This window comes from Pogona vitticeps, chromosome 7 (assembly GCF_051106095.1).
Source record: "Pogona vitticeps strain Pit_001003342236 chromosome 7, PviZW2.1, whole genome shotgun sequence".
Classification (NCBI taxonomy): Eukaryota; Metazoa; Chordata; class Lepidosauria; order Squamata; family Agamidae; genus Pogona; species Pogona vitticeps.
In genome coordinates this window covers 19,509,260-19,523,629 of record NC_135789.1, presented here as the reverse complement: position 1 = coordinate 19,523,629, position 14,370 = coordinate 19,509,260, and the positions used below count along the sequence as shown (strand labels likewise).

The 14,370-nt window shown below is 43.4% G+C and overlaps 1 protein-coding gene across 1 annotated transcript in view; it reads right to left on the bottom strand.

Moving 5' to 3' along the window:
• Window positions 1-5,353: 5,353 nt before the first annotated feature.
• The window catches only part of LOC140702916 (uncharacterized), a 93,376-nt gene continuing 84,359 nt past the window's right edge, over window positions 5,354-14,370 (bottom strand). Inside the window, exon 3 of the mRNA XM_078378906.1 lies at window positions 5,354-14,306. Within this exon, the coding sequence (XP_078235032.1) occupies window positions 12,192-13,970 (1,779 nt within the window). The 5' untranslated portion in view covers window positions 13,971-14,306 and the 3' untranslated portion in view covers window positions 5,354-12,191. The remainder of the gene's footprint in view (window positions 14,307-14,370) is intronic.

The following is a 14,370-nucleotide window of genomic DNA, read 5'->3' as shown; positions in this document are numbered from 1 at the left end:
CCCAAGGAGAACCTCTACCTTTGAGCTGGTCTCTTGCCTCAGCATGGTCAGTCCAGCACTTGGTGGCGGCGGTGGCAGCCAGAATCCTTGCCCGGGGGGAGACGATGGCTGCGACCAAATGGGATTGTGACCTCTGAGGAGGGCAGGCAGGGGCTAGAGAGGCGAAGCAGATGGGAGCTGAGGGAGGGGAGCCAGCCTGGGGAAGAAGACGGGCAGGGGCCAGAGAGGCAAAGCTTGTTGGAGCGGAGTCAGGAGAGCCAGCTTGGGTAAGAAGACAGGCAGGGGGCAGAGAGGCAAAGCACATGGGAGCTGAGGGGGGAGGGGAGCAAGCCTGGGGAAGAAGACGGGCAGAGAGGCAAAGCACATGGGAGTGGAGGGGGAGGGGAGCAAGCCTGGGGAAGACAGACAGAGAGGCAAAGCACTTGGGAGTGGAGGTGGGAGGGGAGCAAGCCTGGGGAAGAAGACGGACAGAGAGGCAAAGCCACCGCAGGAGCAGGTGAGGGGGAGAGAGCAGACAGTAGGTCTGCTCTCCTCCGGGGAGGGGAGGAAAGTGAGGCAAGGCATGGCCACGCTCCAGGTGGGCATGCAAGGAAAAATGCAGTGATGGAGGGAGGGGAAGCAGCCACGACGGACCTGATCTACCCTCCTCCTCCTCCTCCCAGGGAGCTCAGATCAGTGGCAGGGACTGTGCTGGCCAATGCACTCTTTTCCCCGCCATACCGTCCCCTCTACCCAAGATCCCTCGCCAGCCTCTGAATCAACAGGAGGGGAAGAAAAGTCAGTTTGAATTTTCAGTTAGCCAACAGTTAACTGAACGTTCAAGTTTCGCACTCTCCCCGCCTCCCTTCCTTAAGTCAAAGTAAAGTTTGCAGGTCGAGGAAATATTTTCCTCTCAAGTCTTTCCTCTTAAGTCGAAAAGTTCGTACCTCGGGCCGTTTGCAAGTCGGCACCCCACTGTATAGCTCTTTGACTTTTGCTTCTGGGAGCATTGATACTTCCAGCACGAGCTTTCTGGGCTCTAGTAACAACCATTGATAGTGATTGTACATGCTGTTGAATCATAGCTGCAACCAGGAGAGTTAGAGCCGTCTGCAAAACCTAGTGCAGATCCTAGTGTGGTTTCTTTATTTCTTTATTACCTTGCCTTCTGTGGTGTCTCCTTATCAAATAGCTCAGGCAACTCCCAACAATTGACTTCTAAGTATCTTCTAAATAACTCACAATATTGCAGCGTAGTTCTTGTATGACCTTGAACTTTCCTCAAAACAATCTCAGTCCTTTCCAAACATTGTGTTGCTGATAAACTCCCCCGGGGGACTCAGTGCTTCTTGCTCTCTTTGGTTCCAGCCACCATCGGGGAAACAAAGTTCTTTTAATGAATCAACTTGAGCAGTTGAATACTTCGTAAGTATTAAAAATAAAGATTAAAAAGGGAGCAGAGCTTGATAGAAACGCTGTTCCTCCCTCAGACCAGAACCGGAAGCTTATTAACCAAACTCCTATATTGGGTGCAATCTCAAAATCTCCCTGGAATGGAACAAATTGGCTTTCTTGCTGGTGCATCCACTACCGATCATATTTTTCCTCTTACATTACAAACTAAATTGGTCCCCTCACAAAAAAGCTGCCATTTCATCCACATCTCAGAATGTAAAAGCAATTGCCAAGTTTCACTTTTCCACTGGTAATCAATTTATCCCAGCTGCTCTCCATATATTCCAAACCAAAATTATCTCACAACTATTATGTGGAGTTCCTGTTTGGATTGCATCGGCCCACTCTGACCTTGACCGCTTAGCGATTTCTTTCTTTAGGAAAATCCTTGGCCTTCCAAATTCCACTCGACTTGCCTCTATCCTACTTGAATTAGGGACCCATCTCCCCTCAACTATGGCTTGGTCTCACCATTAAATATTGGCTTCATTTGTTTTTAACCAGGCCCCCGGATTCATTACTTTATCTTCTGTTGAGATTCTTACTCCCCCAAATGGATACAACTTATCCATTTGAAACTTTCCTATTCTAAAATGTCATCCATTGATACCCCACTAGAACAGGGGTCAGTGAACTTTTTAAACTTTTACCCCCTAAAAATGTATATATGCTGACATTACCCCCTTGATTTACAAGGATCTTGGTCACACATGGCCAGTCGAGCACCGCTGACGAAGCCTCGCCACCTGCACCCAGGCTGCTGCCTCCGGCTCAGTCCTTGGCTCCGCAGGGGCAGCTCCATTTCTCCACCAGCAGGTAGCTCCTGAGCAGCTTTTGAAGAGCAGCAGGTGGCTTGCCTGCCAGGGGGCTGCCTCCCGCTCCGGCACTGGCACCAGCGGCTGCTTGCCGGGGTGGCCGTGTCGGGCCTTGCCGTCAAAGCACTGCGACAGCTGCTGCAAGGAGGGTGAGGTTCTGCCAGGCCTGGCTGGCATGGAGGCGCCACCAAAGGAAGCCACATGGCCAGCCGAGCACTGCTGCCACCCAATGGGCTCCTCCTGGGCCGCTGTCATGGCCGTGCCCGCCCCCCTCCTTCACGATCCACCTCTCTGGACACTGGAAGGAGAGGATCCTCCTGGCTGGGGCGCTCTGGCCACTCACTCCGGGCTCACCCTCCGCCATGGCTGGCCCCGCCACCGCTTCGGCTGCTGTATGCCACCGGCCGGGGCCCATCGCAGCTGGGCCGGAGAAGGGGGCGATCGGGCAGCCGGGGACCCCCCTCTGGGCAGAGGAGGAAGAGGAGGGAAGGAGGTTAGGGTTGCGTCCTCATTATCCCCAGGATTTTAATTTTTATCCCATTTGGGATAATTTACCCCTGTTCCCTGACCACTGCACTAGAATCACTCTTTGATTTGGAATTATCTCTCTCACTCACTCTCATATCAAAGCCAAGTTATATCAGTGGGAGTGCGAACATCTCAGTGACCTTAATCCCACATGTTCTCCCAAATTTTTCATCTTATCCCGTTTTAGAATATCCCTTAAATTATTTCAATCTATTGACTAATCCTGCGTGGCAGAGAGATTTCATGCTAGCTTGGTTTGACATCTTCCTGTTGGCCATGCATTTTGGTCACTTTTCCAAAATCCCTAAAGACAAAAGACTTTTCTCTCATTTGCTGCCCGACACCTTAGACCATATTCTATTTAGATGCCGAGCACACCACTCCCATCGCAAGCTCTTTTTCGATCACTGGCTAATTCCCTTTTCACATCACTTCCCTGCTCTTCACCCAATCTTCTTGAGTGATCGCTGTGCTCCCCTCACTGAGGTGGTGGCAAACTACTTAACTAAAATTTTGAGACTTACTGTTTCCTTATAATGTTGAATTCTCCTTACCCCATTCTCTGGTTAATATGTATTATTTCTCATGATTTTGTACCTCATTAATGTTGATTTTGTCTATTTCCCCTGAGTTACTGCCTAACACAGTAAAAGTTTATCATATCGATTAAAAAGTCTTTCTACCTCTAGTGACAAACAACCACATAGTATGCGTAAAACGTGTCATCTCTGATATCATGGCTATTTTAGGTATTAAATGATGCTTGTGTAACTGCAATCTGTCAAGCCTACAGAGTTTCTATTCCCCACCCTCCCAAATCAGGAGTAAACACAAGACACCTGCTGTTCTTTATTCCAAGTTATGTCATATCAGAATTTTCTTGCCTCTCACCTAGAGAGACAAAATCAGTCTTTATCTTTCACACAGGCAGATTGATGAGGGGTTTCAGAATCTTCTTTGTACATACAGAAGGAGTTGCATGCAAAACTGCTTAAAGAGAGTATTAAATATTTCCATATGGTGCATTTCAAAGCACGACATGTGCCTTTTGTCAGCAATCTCCCAAATCTGGCTCACGAATAAAGCAGGATAGGCGTCTCACTCCAATTTGCAATTTACTTGCAGGCATTTGGCTGAAAGTGGCTGGTCTTCACCCTTTTCCTTCTTCTCCTTCCTCTCTTTTCCTGGGGGAAGGAGAAGAGGTGTTGGAGGTTAAGGAAGAGATGTCACATTCACCCTTTAACTTTCTATTTTACAGGGAGCAATTTTCCCTTCTGTAGACCTGCTTAGAATTGTGCTTGTTTATTGGTATAAACAACTGATTGGTTCAAAATTGGGAAAGGAGTACAAGGTTGTATATTGTCCCCCTGCTTATTTAACATATGCAGAATATATCATGTAAAAGGCAGGATGGGAGGAATCCCAAACTGGAATTAAGATTGCCAGAAAAAATATCAGCAACCTCCAATATGCAGATGATACTACTCTGATGGCAGAAAGTGATGAGGAGTTAAAGAACCTCTTAATGACGTTGAAGGAGGAGTGCAAAAAATGGTCTGAAGCGCAACATAAAAAAAACTAAGATCATGGCCCACTGGTCCCATCACCTCCTGGGAAATAGAAGGGGAAGATATGGAGGCAGTGAGAGCTTTTACCTTCTTGGGCTCAATGATCACTGCAGATGGTGACAGCAGCCACGAAATTAAAAGACACCTGCTTCTTGGGAGGAAAGGGATGGCAAACCTAGACAGCATCTTAAAAAGCAGAGACATCACATTGTGGACAAAGGTCCACATAGTCAAAGCTATAGTTTTTCCTGTAGTGATGTATGGAAGCGAGAGCTGGACCATAAAGAAAGCTGACCATCAAAGAATTGATGCTGTTGAATTGTGCTGCTGGAGGAGGCTCTTGGACAGCAAGGAGAACAAACCTATCAATTCTAAAGGAAATCAACCCTGAGTGCTCACTGGAAGGACAGATTCTGAAGCTGAGGCTCCAATACTTTGGCCTTCTCATGAGAAGACTCCCTGGAAAATACGCTGATGTTGGGAAAGTGTGAGGGCAAGAGGAGAAGGGGACAACAGAGGATGAGATGAATGGACCGTATCATAGAAGCTATCAACATGAATTTGAACCAACTCGGGGAGGCAGTGGAAGACAGAAGGGCCTGGTGTACTCTGTTCCATGGGGTCATGAAGAGTCAGACATGACTAAACAACAACAAATTCCTGTAAACTAGAGCCAGAGACCGCTGGGGAGGGTGACTTTCAGGCATCTGCAGAGACCAGAATAGTAACTTCTCCATGTTTTGGTTTTCTGTGACATCAAAGCAGAAGGTTAAGGAACTCTCCGATATTGTCATCTTAGAACTGGAGATCTGGCAGCTCTCTTGCTTACTGCGTGATTTGTGTGTTTGTGGATGTGTGTTTTAAGATTGTCTGGTTCTTTCATGAGACTGGGGAAAACTGCCTTTCCAAAGAGTGAGCCCCCTCCAGTATACGTTTTATGTTTGGATTTTGAGATCATCCAGGCATACAGTTGGGACTGTATTAACATCACAGTTGGATTGTCGAGGGTGGTCATACACACATACTTTATTGTTACAGCATCAAGCTGTACAGAAAACAAAATTGAATGCAGAGCTTCAAAAGTACTGACATATATTGCAAAAAGCCAAATCAAATAAACAAAAAGGAATAAAACTACAAATATAACAATAAAAGACCAATGTCTAAAGGCTGGGCTATCTATTCTGGCTACTATGGCATGCCGCCCAAAATTTTGCTACCAGTTCTGTAGTAGTCCGATTTTGATCAATTAACAATTGGTTACAGTAGTCCGAGTCTGGTTGGCTTGTGATGTCTTTTAAGAGAGGTGTAATATATTTTCCTCCAATCTTATTATGCCTGTTACATCTGAGCATCATATGCTCAATAGGTTCTATCTCACCAGATCCACAAGGGCAGAGTCTCTGTTCCCTCAGGATCTTCTTAAATCTGCCTTCCAACACCGCTGAGGGAAAGGCCTCACATCCAGCCAGAGTAAAGGCTTTCCTAAACTTATATGTCTCGAGCTGTGATACATAGGCCATGGGGAGCAAGCAATATTTGTGCATGTCTATCACTCTAAATCTACTAAGTTCTACCTGTCTTTCCATGTCCATTATTCTCTGTTTAAGGGCTGATTTCGCTTCGTCCCATTGCATAATATTGCTTGTGAAGAGAAGCCCATAACTTGCAATTTGTTTAGGACTGCTTTCAACCATTTCAATTGAAAATTGTCCTCTAGAAGTAGATGGGTTAATCCATGTAATTGAAAATTTATTTTAAACCAGTACTGAAGGAAGGCTTGTGTAATTTTGACTACCATTGTTAGTGAGCCTGTCTCTAAATGAATTTGTGCATTTGTTACGTATCTTGGAACTTCAAGAATTGCTCTAATGAATTTAATCAGAACCCGCTCTATCAGATCAAAGCAGCTACAGTTGTGTTCAAAATTATTCAGCCCCCACTGAAATTGAATGTTTTGGCCATTTTGACATTGATTTTGATCATTCAGTCATCTTGCTTACATTTACATGAAAGAGGCACTTGTAGGTCAGAGAAATATAACCTTAAGTTTATAATGAAATAACCACAAATGTCTTTTCTGTGCTCACATCATTATTAGTTTTTATTCAACCCCCAAGTGACATTCAATCTTAGTACTTAGTACAACATCCTTTTACAGTTATAACAGCTTTTAAATGTGAAGCATAGCTTGACACAAGTGTCTTGCAGCGATCTACGGGTATCTTCGCCCATTCTTCATAGGCAAAAGCCTACAGTTCAGTCAAATTCTTAGGCTTGTGCACTGCAACTGCTTTCTTTAAGTCCCACCAGAGGTTCTCAATCGGATTTAAGTCTGGTGATTGCGATGGCCACTCCAAAATGTTCCAGCCTTTCCTCTGCAACCATGCTCTAGTGGACTTGGAGGTATGCTTGGGATCATTGTCCTGTTGAAAGGTCCAACGTCTCCCAAGCCTCAGGTGTGTGACGGACTGCATCACATTTTCATCCAATATCTCCTGGTACTGAAGAGAATTCATGGTACCTTGTACACGCTGAAGCTTCCCTGTACCTGCAGAAGCAAAACAGCCCCAAAGCATTATTGACCCTCCGCCATGCTTCACAGTAGGCAAGGTGTTCTTTTCGTCATATGCCTTGTTCTTCCTCCTCCAAACAGCGTTGATCCATGGGCCCAAACAGTTCTAATTTTGTTTCATCAGTCCACAGAACACTATCCCACAACTTTTGTGGTTTGCCCACATGACTTTTGGCATACTGCAGTCGACTCTTCTTATTCTTGGGAGACAGCAAGGGGGTGCGCCTGGGGGTTCTGGCATGGAGACCTTCATTACGCAGTGTGCGCCTTATTGTCTGAGCTGAAACTTCTATACCCACATCTGACAAATCTTTTTTCAGTTCCTCAGCAGTCACACGGGGACTTTTCACCACTCTACGCTTCAGGTAGCGCACAGCAGTCGAAGTCAGCATCTTCTTTCTTCCACGACCAGGTAGCATTTCAACAGTGCCCTTTGCCTTGAATTTGCTAATGATGCTTCCTATGGTGTCTCTTGGTATGTTTAACTTCTTTGCAATCTTCTTATAGCCATTGCCCTTCCTGTGAAGACAAATCACCTCTTCTCTCGTCTTCCTGGACCATTCTCTTGACTTCACCATGTTTGTAACCACACCAGTAAATGTCTAGAAGGAGCTGAGTATCACAGTCCTTTTAAAGCTGCCTAATTGGTGCTTATTATGCTTGATTGGTGCTCGGTGACATCCACAGGTGTTTTCAATACCTGTTCGAAAACACCTGAATGAACCTCTCTTCTTCAGAGTGGTAGTCTTTAAGGGGTTGAATAATTGTGGCAATGAAGAAACCACAAAAGAAACATTTACTACTGTATTACATAAACAACTGATGTTATTTTAGTTGCATTTGGTTCTTTAAAATGTCCTTGTAGGATTTCATTCTGAATACAATTCCAAATGTACACTATAGTCCCTAAACCCCTTTACAGCATTGGGGGCTGAATAATTTTGAACACAACTGTAGATGAAGGCCCTATAAAGGTGCCGTAGAGCATCTGGCTGACCACCTATGCCCAAAGGTTTTTGGGCTGCTGGAATATATTGACCCCCTTTGGAATGGTAGAAACTTAAGATGGCATTCACTGTTTTTCCCCCTTGGGTAGCTGCATATTGTATATGAGCTTTTCTGTCCCCAGTGGATTGCAGGGCCATACCTAGAGATTTCCCATTTATAGTCCAAGACCATGTTTTTTTGTCTTCTACCAAAGGGCATAATTGTTGTCTTTGGATAATTTATTTCTAATTCCTTCATTTTGCAGAAGTTTGCAAATTTCTTAAGGGCTCTGTTTAGGCCAATTGGAGTTCTCGCTAAAATCACGGCATCGTCCACATGAAGAAGGATAGAAATATGCCTTTGATGTAATTTTGGAGGGTGGGGACTAGGAGAGAGCAGGTATTCTCCTATGTCACTTATGTATAAATTAAACAGAGAGGGGGGCAGTAAGCAGCCGTAACTTACTCCTCTATAGGTGTTAATCGGTTCTGTTAAATTTCCTTTCCTATTGAGCCTAACCTGGAGGTAGGTATTGTCATGTAGCTCCCACAACAATAGAAGTAATTGTTCATCTATTGAGGTGGAAAAGACCCTGATGTTGGGAAACTGAAGGCAAGATGGAATGTAAGTTAAAATGATCACACCAAGATTTTCATTTTATTAGTGCAATTTGACCAAACCCAGATAACTCAATGTTCCTATAATCCTTTAATTCATTTTTATATTAATTTTTATTTTTTTTCTTTTGCTAACTCTTGTTAATTTTTAAATTCTTCTAAAGGATCAATATTTTTTATTACCTTCCTTTGAAAAATGTTCACTTATCGGTGATTTGTCCTCATCATTACAAGTAAACATAATTTATGATTTATTCCAGTTTCTTTACTTCCCCATTGTCTTCAAAATGAGCTTTAATATGATACTTAGCCTTAGACAGGTCCTCTATTTTTAACAAAGCAGCCTCAGCAAATAAATTAATCATAGACCTAACTTTTCAGCTACCATCCTGTATTTGATTATTTATTTGATTTATACACTGCCCATCTAGAACGGGTCTACTCTGAGCAGTTTAATTAATTAATTGAGTTGCCTCAATGGGGAAAGGGGGTATCCTTATCTTGTCTTGCCTCAAGAAATGTGCTATGCCCACTATTACTGTCACAAACCTGTCTGTGTGCAATCAACGTACTCTGTGCCCGATTGAAATTTTTTATGTCTGTGCTTTTAATGCTACCCTTTCCATGGAATTAAACCATTAAAAATATTGAATGCCATTTTTTATTCCTGCTTTCTTTTTACTTTCAGGGGTCATCTTGGTCAGTGGAAAAGCAGATCATGGCAGAGGGTTGCAGCCTGTGCTGGATCTTCTGGATCCAGGGTAGAGAGGAGACTTCTGGAAATGAGGTCTCTCCAAGTAAGGATCCCTTGACTACATGGGCACAGATTGCAAAGGGTATTTCCAATTGTCTTGCCCGGATGCCTAGATTCTAACATGCTACTGTTGATAGAAGTGGCCAAACCTTCAAAACTTCAACGAAGGTCACAACCAATTAATCTCAAATAATCCAAGAACCACCTCAGAGCTGTTCTGCAATATGGGCTATTTACCGGAGACAAAGATCATGGCTGACACAATTCCCATCAAGGCCAATCTGGCCAAAGTCACTATTTGTACCAAAAAGTGGCCTATTCAACTCTGGTCACCCCTGTTGTCTTTCACTTCCTCATCATCCATTCCAACACTGGACTTTCCAATCTAAGTCACTACACATTTTAACTAGTCCATTTTTAGATCTGGGGTTGATTTGTGGTTATTTTTCAACATTGCAGTTAATTTCTGTAGTTAACTGCTGAAATAGTCTCTTATCTTCTTACTCTGAAGATAAAATGTTGCATTCTAGGATAAATTAGAAGTTCCACCTGCCTGCTCTAAATCATTTCTTGATTAATAAGACTAATTAAAAATGACCTTTTACAAATTCCATGCATTAATACAGTTTCTCATCAGAGTGTGTCCTTTGATGTAAACATGTTGCAGGGTGATGTTGCTGAAAGGTGGAGCCGAGAGAGGGAGTCAGTCAGTCAGTGAGAGTCAAGAGGGAGAAGAGAGTAGAGAGTGAGATAGACTGTGGTATTAGGGAGATCTGAGGTGTGATTAGTGAAAAGAATGAATAAGAACTATTATAACAAATAAGATAAATAAACCTGTAGAAGTTACTTATGATTAATTATCAAATACAGTGGTGCCCTGCATAGCGATGATAATCCATTCCGGAAAAATCGTCACTATACAATTCGTCGCTATGTGGAACCGAAAAGCCCATAGGAATGCATTAAAACACGTTTAATGCGTTCCTATGGGCAAAAAACTCACCGTTGTGTGAAAATCCTCCATACGGCCGCCATTTTCGCTGCACGGTAAGTGAGGAATGGGCGCAAAAACACTGCGGGTGGCCATTTCTTTACCCGACGGCCATTTTGGAACCGCAGATCTGCTGTTCCAAAAACATCGCTATGTGAAAACTGGTAAGCAAAACAGCTTACCGATCATCGCAGTGATGCTTTACCATATAAAACATCGCAATGCGATCAGAAAAACGATCGCAAAAAAACATCACTATGTGGATTTGTCATTAAATGGGGCGCCCATTATGCTGTATCTGTAATCAATAAATCAGTTTTATTTAAAAGATAGTGAAGTTTGGACCTTCATCTTCATCCTTCCATAAGTAAAGTCTGTTGATTTAGTGATCAACTGGTGGCAGCGAGTGAAAAGGAGTATTGGTTTGCCTTCGTGTGCTCTGTGTTTGGGGAATCAGGCAGGGGCCACGAGGAGTGAACACCACAGTTGGTGTCCAGCGGTGGGATACAAAGAAATCCAGAAAATGTATTCTCAAAGGCTTTTCATGGCTGGGATCTGATGGTTGTTGTGGGTTTTTCGGGCTCTTTGGCCGTGTTCTGAAGGTTGTTCTTCCTGATGTTTCGCCAGTCTCTGTGGCCGGCATCTTCAGAAGACTGGAGACTAAAACAACCAGAAAAATTAGCAGTAGTTGAACATGCCCTAAAACAAGCTGGACATGAAATTCTATTTCAAAATACTGAAGTACTAGACAACACCAGCAAGCATTATGTTAGACTGCACAGGGAAGCCATTGAAATCCATAAACACCAACAGAGCGTCAACAAAAAAGAGGAAAGTCTAAAACTTAATAAGGTCTGGCTCCCAGCACTGGAAAATACAGTCTGCAAAATGTCAACGAACTCTACCCAGCCACAAGGACCAGGGATCATTGCACAACAGACCTGCTAAAGACACCCATCAATCACAGTAACAGATGACTAGATAGGCGGGGTATAAATACAATAAATAAATAAATAAATAAATAAAATAATCTCTCCCACTTATCACAACAATACATCCACAACAAAAACATGCTGATCACCATCATCACCCTGTCTTCTGAAAAGGACAAAAGCTGTTCCCACAGCTATAAATACTCAACTATCCAACAAACAACAACAGAGCATGGACTGAGTTCCTACTCGTCTTCTGAAAATGCCGGCCACAGAAACTAGCAAAACATCAGGAAGAAAAACCTTCAGAACATGGCCAAAGAGACTGACAAACCCACAATAACCATCAAATCCAGAAAGCCCTGAGTTTAAAGAGAATTTTCTTGAGTCAAGGGTACCTTTTAGATAGAGGTCTGTGGTAAAGAAGTTTGGTTACTCACTAGAGCTTTTGGGAAAAGCTTAGTGGTGGGGGCTTCTGAACTCAGATCTGGGGGAGGGGTCTAAGATAGGGAATGACTATGAGAGAAAATTCCTGTGTATTTACCTCAAGATTTGAAGACCCAGTGGGCTAGTTTAAGATTCAAGGCTCTGAGAGTTTAGGGAGCGCTTGTGGAAAAAGCAGAAGCCAGGGGTCAGAGCGGATCTGAGGGAATAGAAGAAAAAGCAAAGGCCTGAAATAGAAAGGCAGAGTCTGCAGATACATGAGGTTTGGCAGGAGAAGGTAGATCAGACAGAGATTGGGTTGAAATCCAGATAGATATAAGGGCTGGTTAGTCAGAGAAAGAAGGAACAGACACTGAGTGATAAGGCTGGTTAAGAAAATAGCTAGAGAAGGTGGTAATGATATTGCAAGAGAAAAGTATGTATGGAGAAAACTGTTAATGATTTGCTTGTGTACAATGTTTATCTGAAGAACTTCTGTTATTATTAAATCTTCACTTCAATGAATAATTTCTGTTTGTATGCACAAGACAAGTATTCAGAGAAACATTATTTATATTGTGGACTGAGGTAATCCACTGTGAGAGGAAAACGCGACGTGAGGCTTTGTGAGGGCAAGACATGCAGGTGCCATAAGGGTGAATGCCACACTGAGATCTTTCCACATTTCTTGGATTTATACGGTTTCTCCCCAGTGTGAGTTCTTTGATGGGAACTGAGACTCTTGCCGTGACTGAAGCTCTTTCCACATTCCATGCATTTATATGGTTTCTCCCCCGTGTGAGTTCTTTGATGAGATCTCAGTGAACTCCTCTCAGTGAAGCTCTTTCCACATTCCACACATTTATATGGTTTCTCCCCAGTATGAGTTCTTTGATGGGAACTGAGGCTACTGCTCTGACAAAAGTTCTTTCCACATTCCATGCATTTATATGGTTTCTGCCCAGTGTGAATTCTTTGATGAGATTTCAGGGAAATGCTCTGACTGAAGCTCTTTCCACATTCCATGCATTTATATGGTTTCTCTCCTGTGTGAGTTCTCTGATGTGAATGCATGCTATCCTTCCGGCTGAAGCTGTTTCCACATTCCATGCATTTATATGGTTTCTCCCCAGTGTGAGTTCTTTGATGGGAACTGAGACTCTTGCTGAGACTGAAGCTCCTTCCACATTCCATGCATTTATATGGTTTCTCCCCAGTGTGAGTTCTTTGATGAGAACTCAGGGAACTGTTCTGACTGAAGCTCCTTCCACAATCCATGCATTTATATGGTTTCTCCCCAGTGTGACTTCTCTGATGTGAATGCAGGTTGTTCTTCCGGCTGAAGCTCTTTCCACATTCCATGCATTCATATGGTTTCTCCCCTGTGTGATTACTTTGATGTGAACTGAGACTCTTGCTGTGACTGAAGCTCTTCCCACATTCCATGCATTTATATGGTTTCTCCCCAGTGTGAGTTCTTTGATGGGAACTGAGGCTCTCGCTGTGACTGAAGCTCTTTCCACATTCCATGCATTTATATGGTTTCTCCCCAGTGTGAGTTCTTTGATGGGAACTGAGACTCTTGCTGTGACTGAAGCTCTTCCCACATTCCATGCATTTATATGGTTTCTCACCTGTGTGAGTTCGTTGATGGGAACTAAGGTGACAGCTCTGACTGAAGCTCTTTCCACATTCCATGCACTTATATGGTTTCTCGCCAGTGTGACTTCTCTGATGTGAATGCAGGTTTTCCTTCTGGCTGAAGCTCTTTCCACATTCCATGCACTTATATGGTTTCTCCCCAGTGTGAGTTCTTTGATGGGAACTGAGACTCTTGCTGTGACTGAAGCTCTTCCCACATTCCATGCATTTATATGGTTTCTCCCCAGTGTGAGTTCTTTGATGGGAACTGAGGCTCTCACTGTGACTAAAGCTCTTTCCACATTCCATGCATTTATATGGTGTCTCTCCAGTATGAGTTCTTTGATGGGAACTGAGGCTCTTGCTGTGACTGAAGCACTTTCCACATTCCATGCATTTATAAGGTTTCTCACCTGTGTGAGTTCGTTGATGTGAACTAAGGTGACTGCTCTGACTGAAGCTCTTTTCACATTCCATGCATTTATATGGTTTCTCCCCAGTGTGAGTTCTTTGATGAGATCTCAGGGAACTGCTGTGACTGAATTTCTTTCCACATTCTATGCAATTATATGGTTTCTCTCCAGTGTGAATTCTTTGATGTGAACTGAGGTGACTGCTCTGACTGAAGTTCTTTCCACAGTGTTGGCATTTGTACTGTCTCTCACCTGTCAGAGGATTTTCACGTGAAGTAAAATCACTGTGCATTGTGATGCTTTTTCCTTATTCTATGTATTGACTTCGTTTCTCGTCTGGATAAACTGTGTCAAATATACTGTCATCTGAGGTTCCCTTAAATGCTTATCTGGCCAGGGAATCTTTTCTTCTTCTTTTTTCCTGTTGATTTTATTCAGGTGATCAGAAGTGCATCAACATCAATAGCAGGAGAAGCTGCAGATTTCTTCATCTCTCTTTTTTCCCCCTGGCTTCTCATCTTCCCTTTTCCTACCTTTAAATGGGCCATTTTTGGTGCTTCACACTTGGTGTGTTTCTTCACTGAAGGAACAACTGGCTCCACAGAATTCCTGTTGTCCTGTTCATCACCTGATGGAGAAAAAAAGAGATGAAAGAGGAGTGCAACATAAAATAAACACCTTACTTGTTTGGA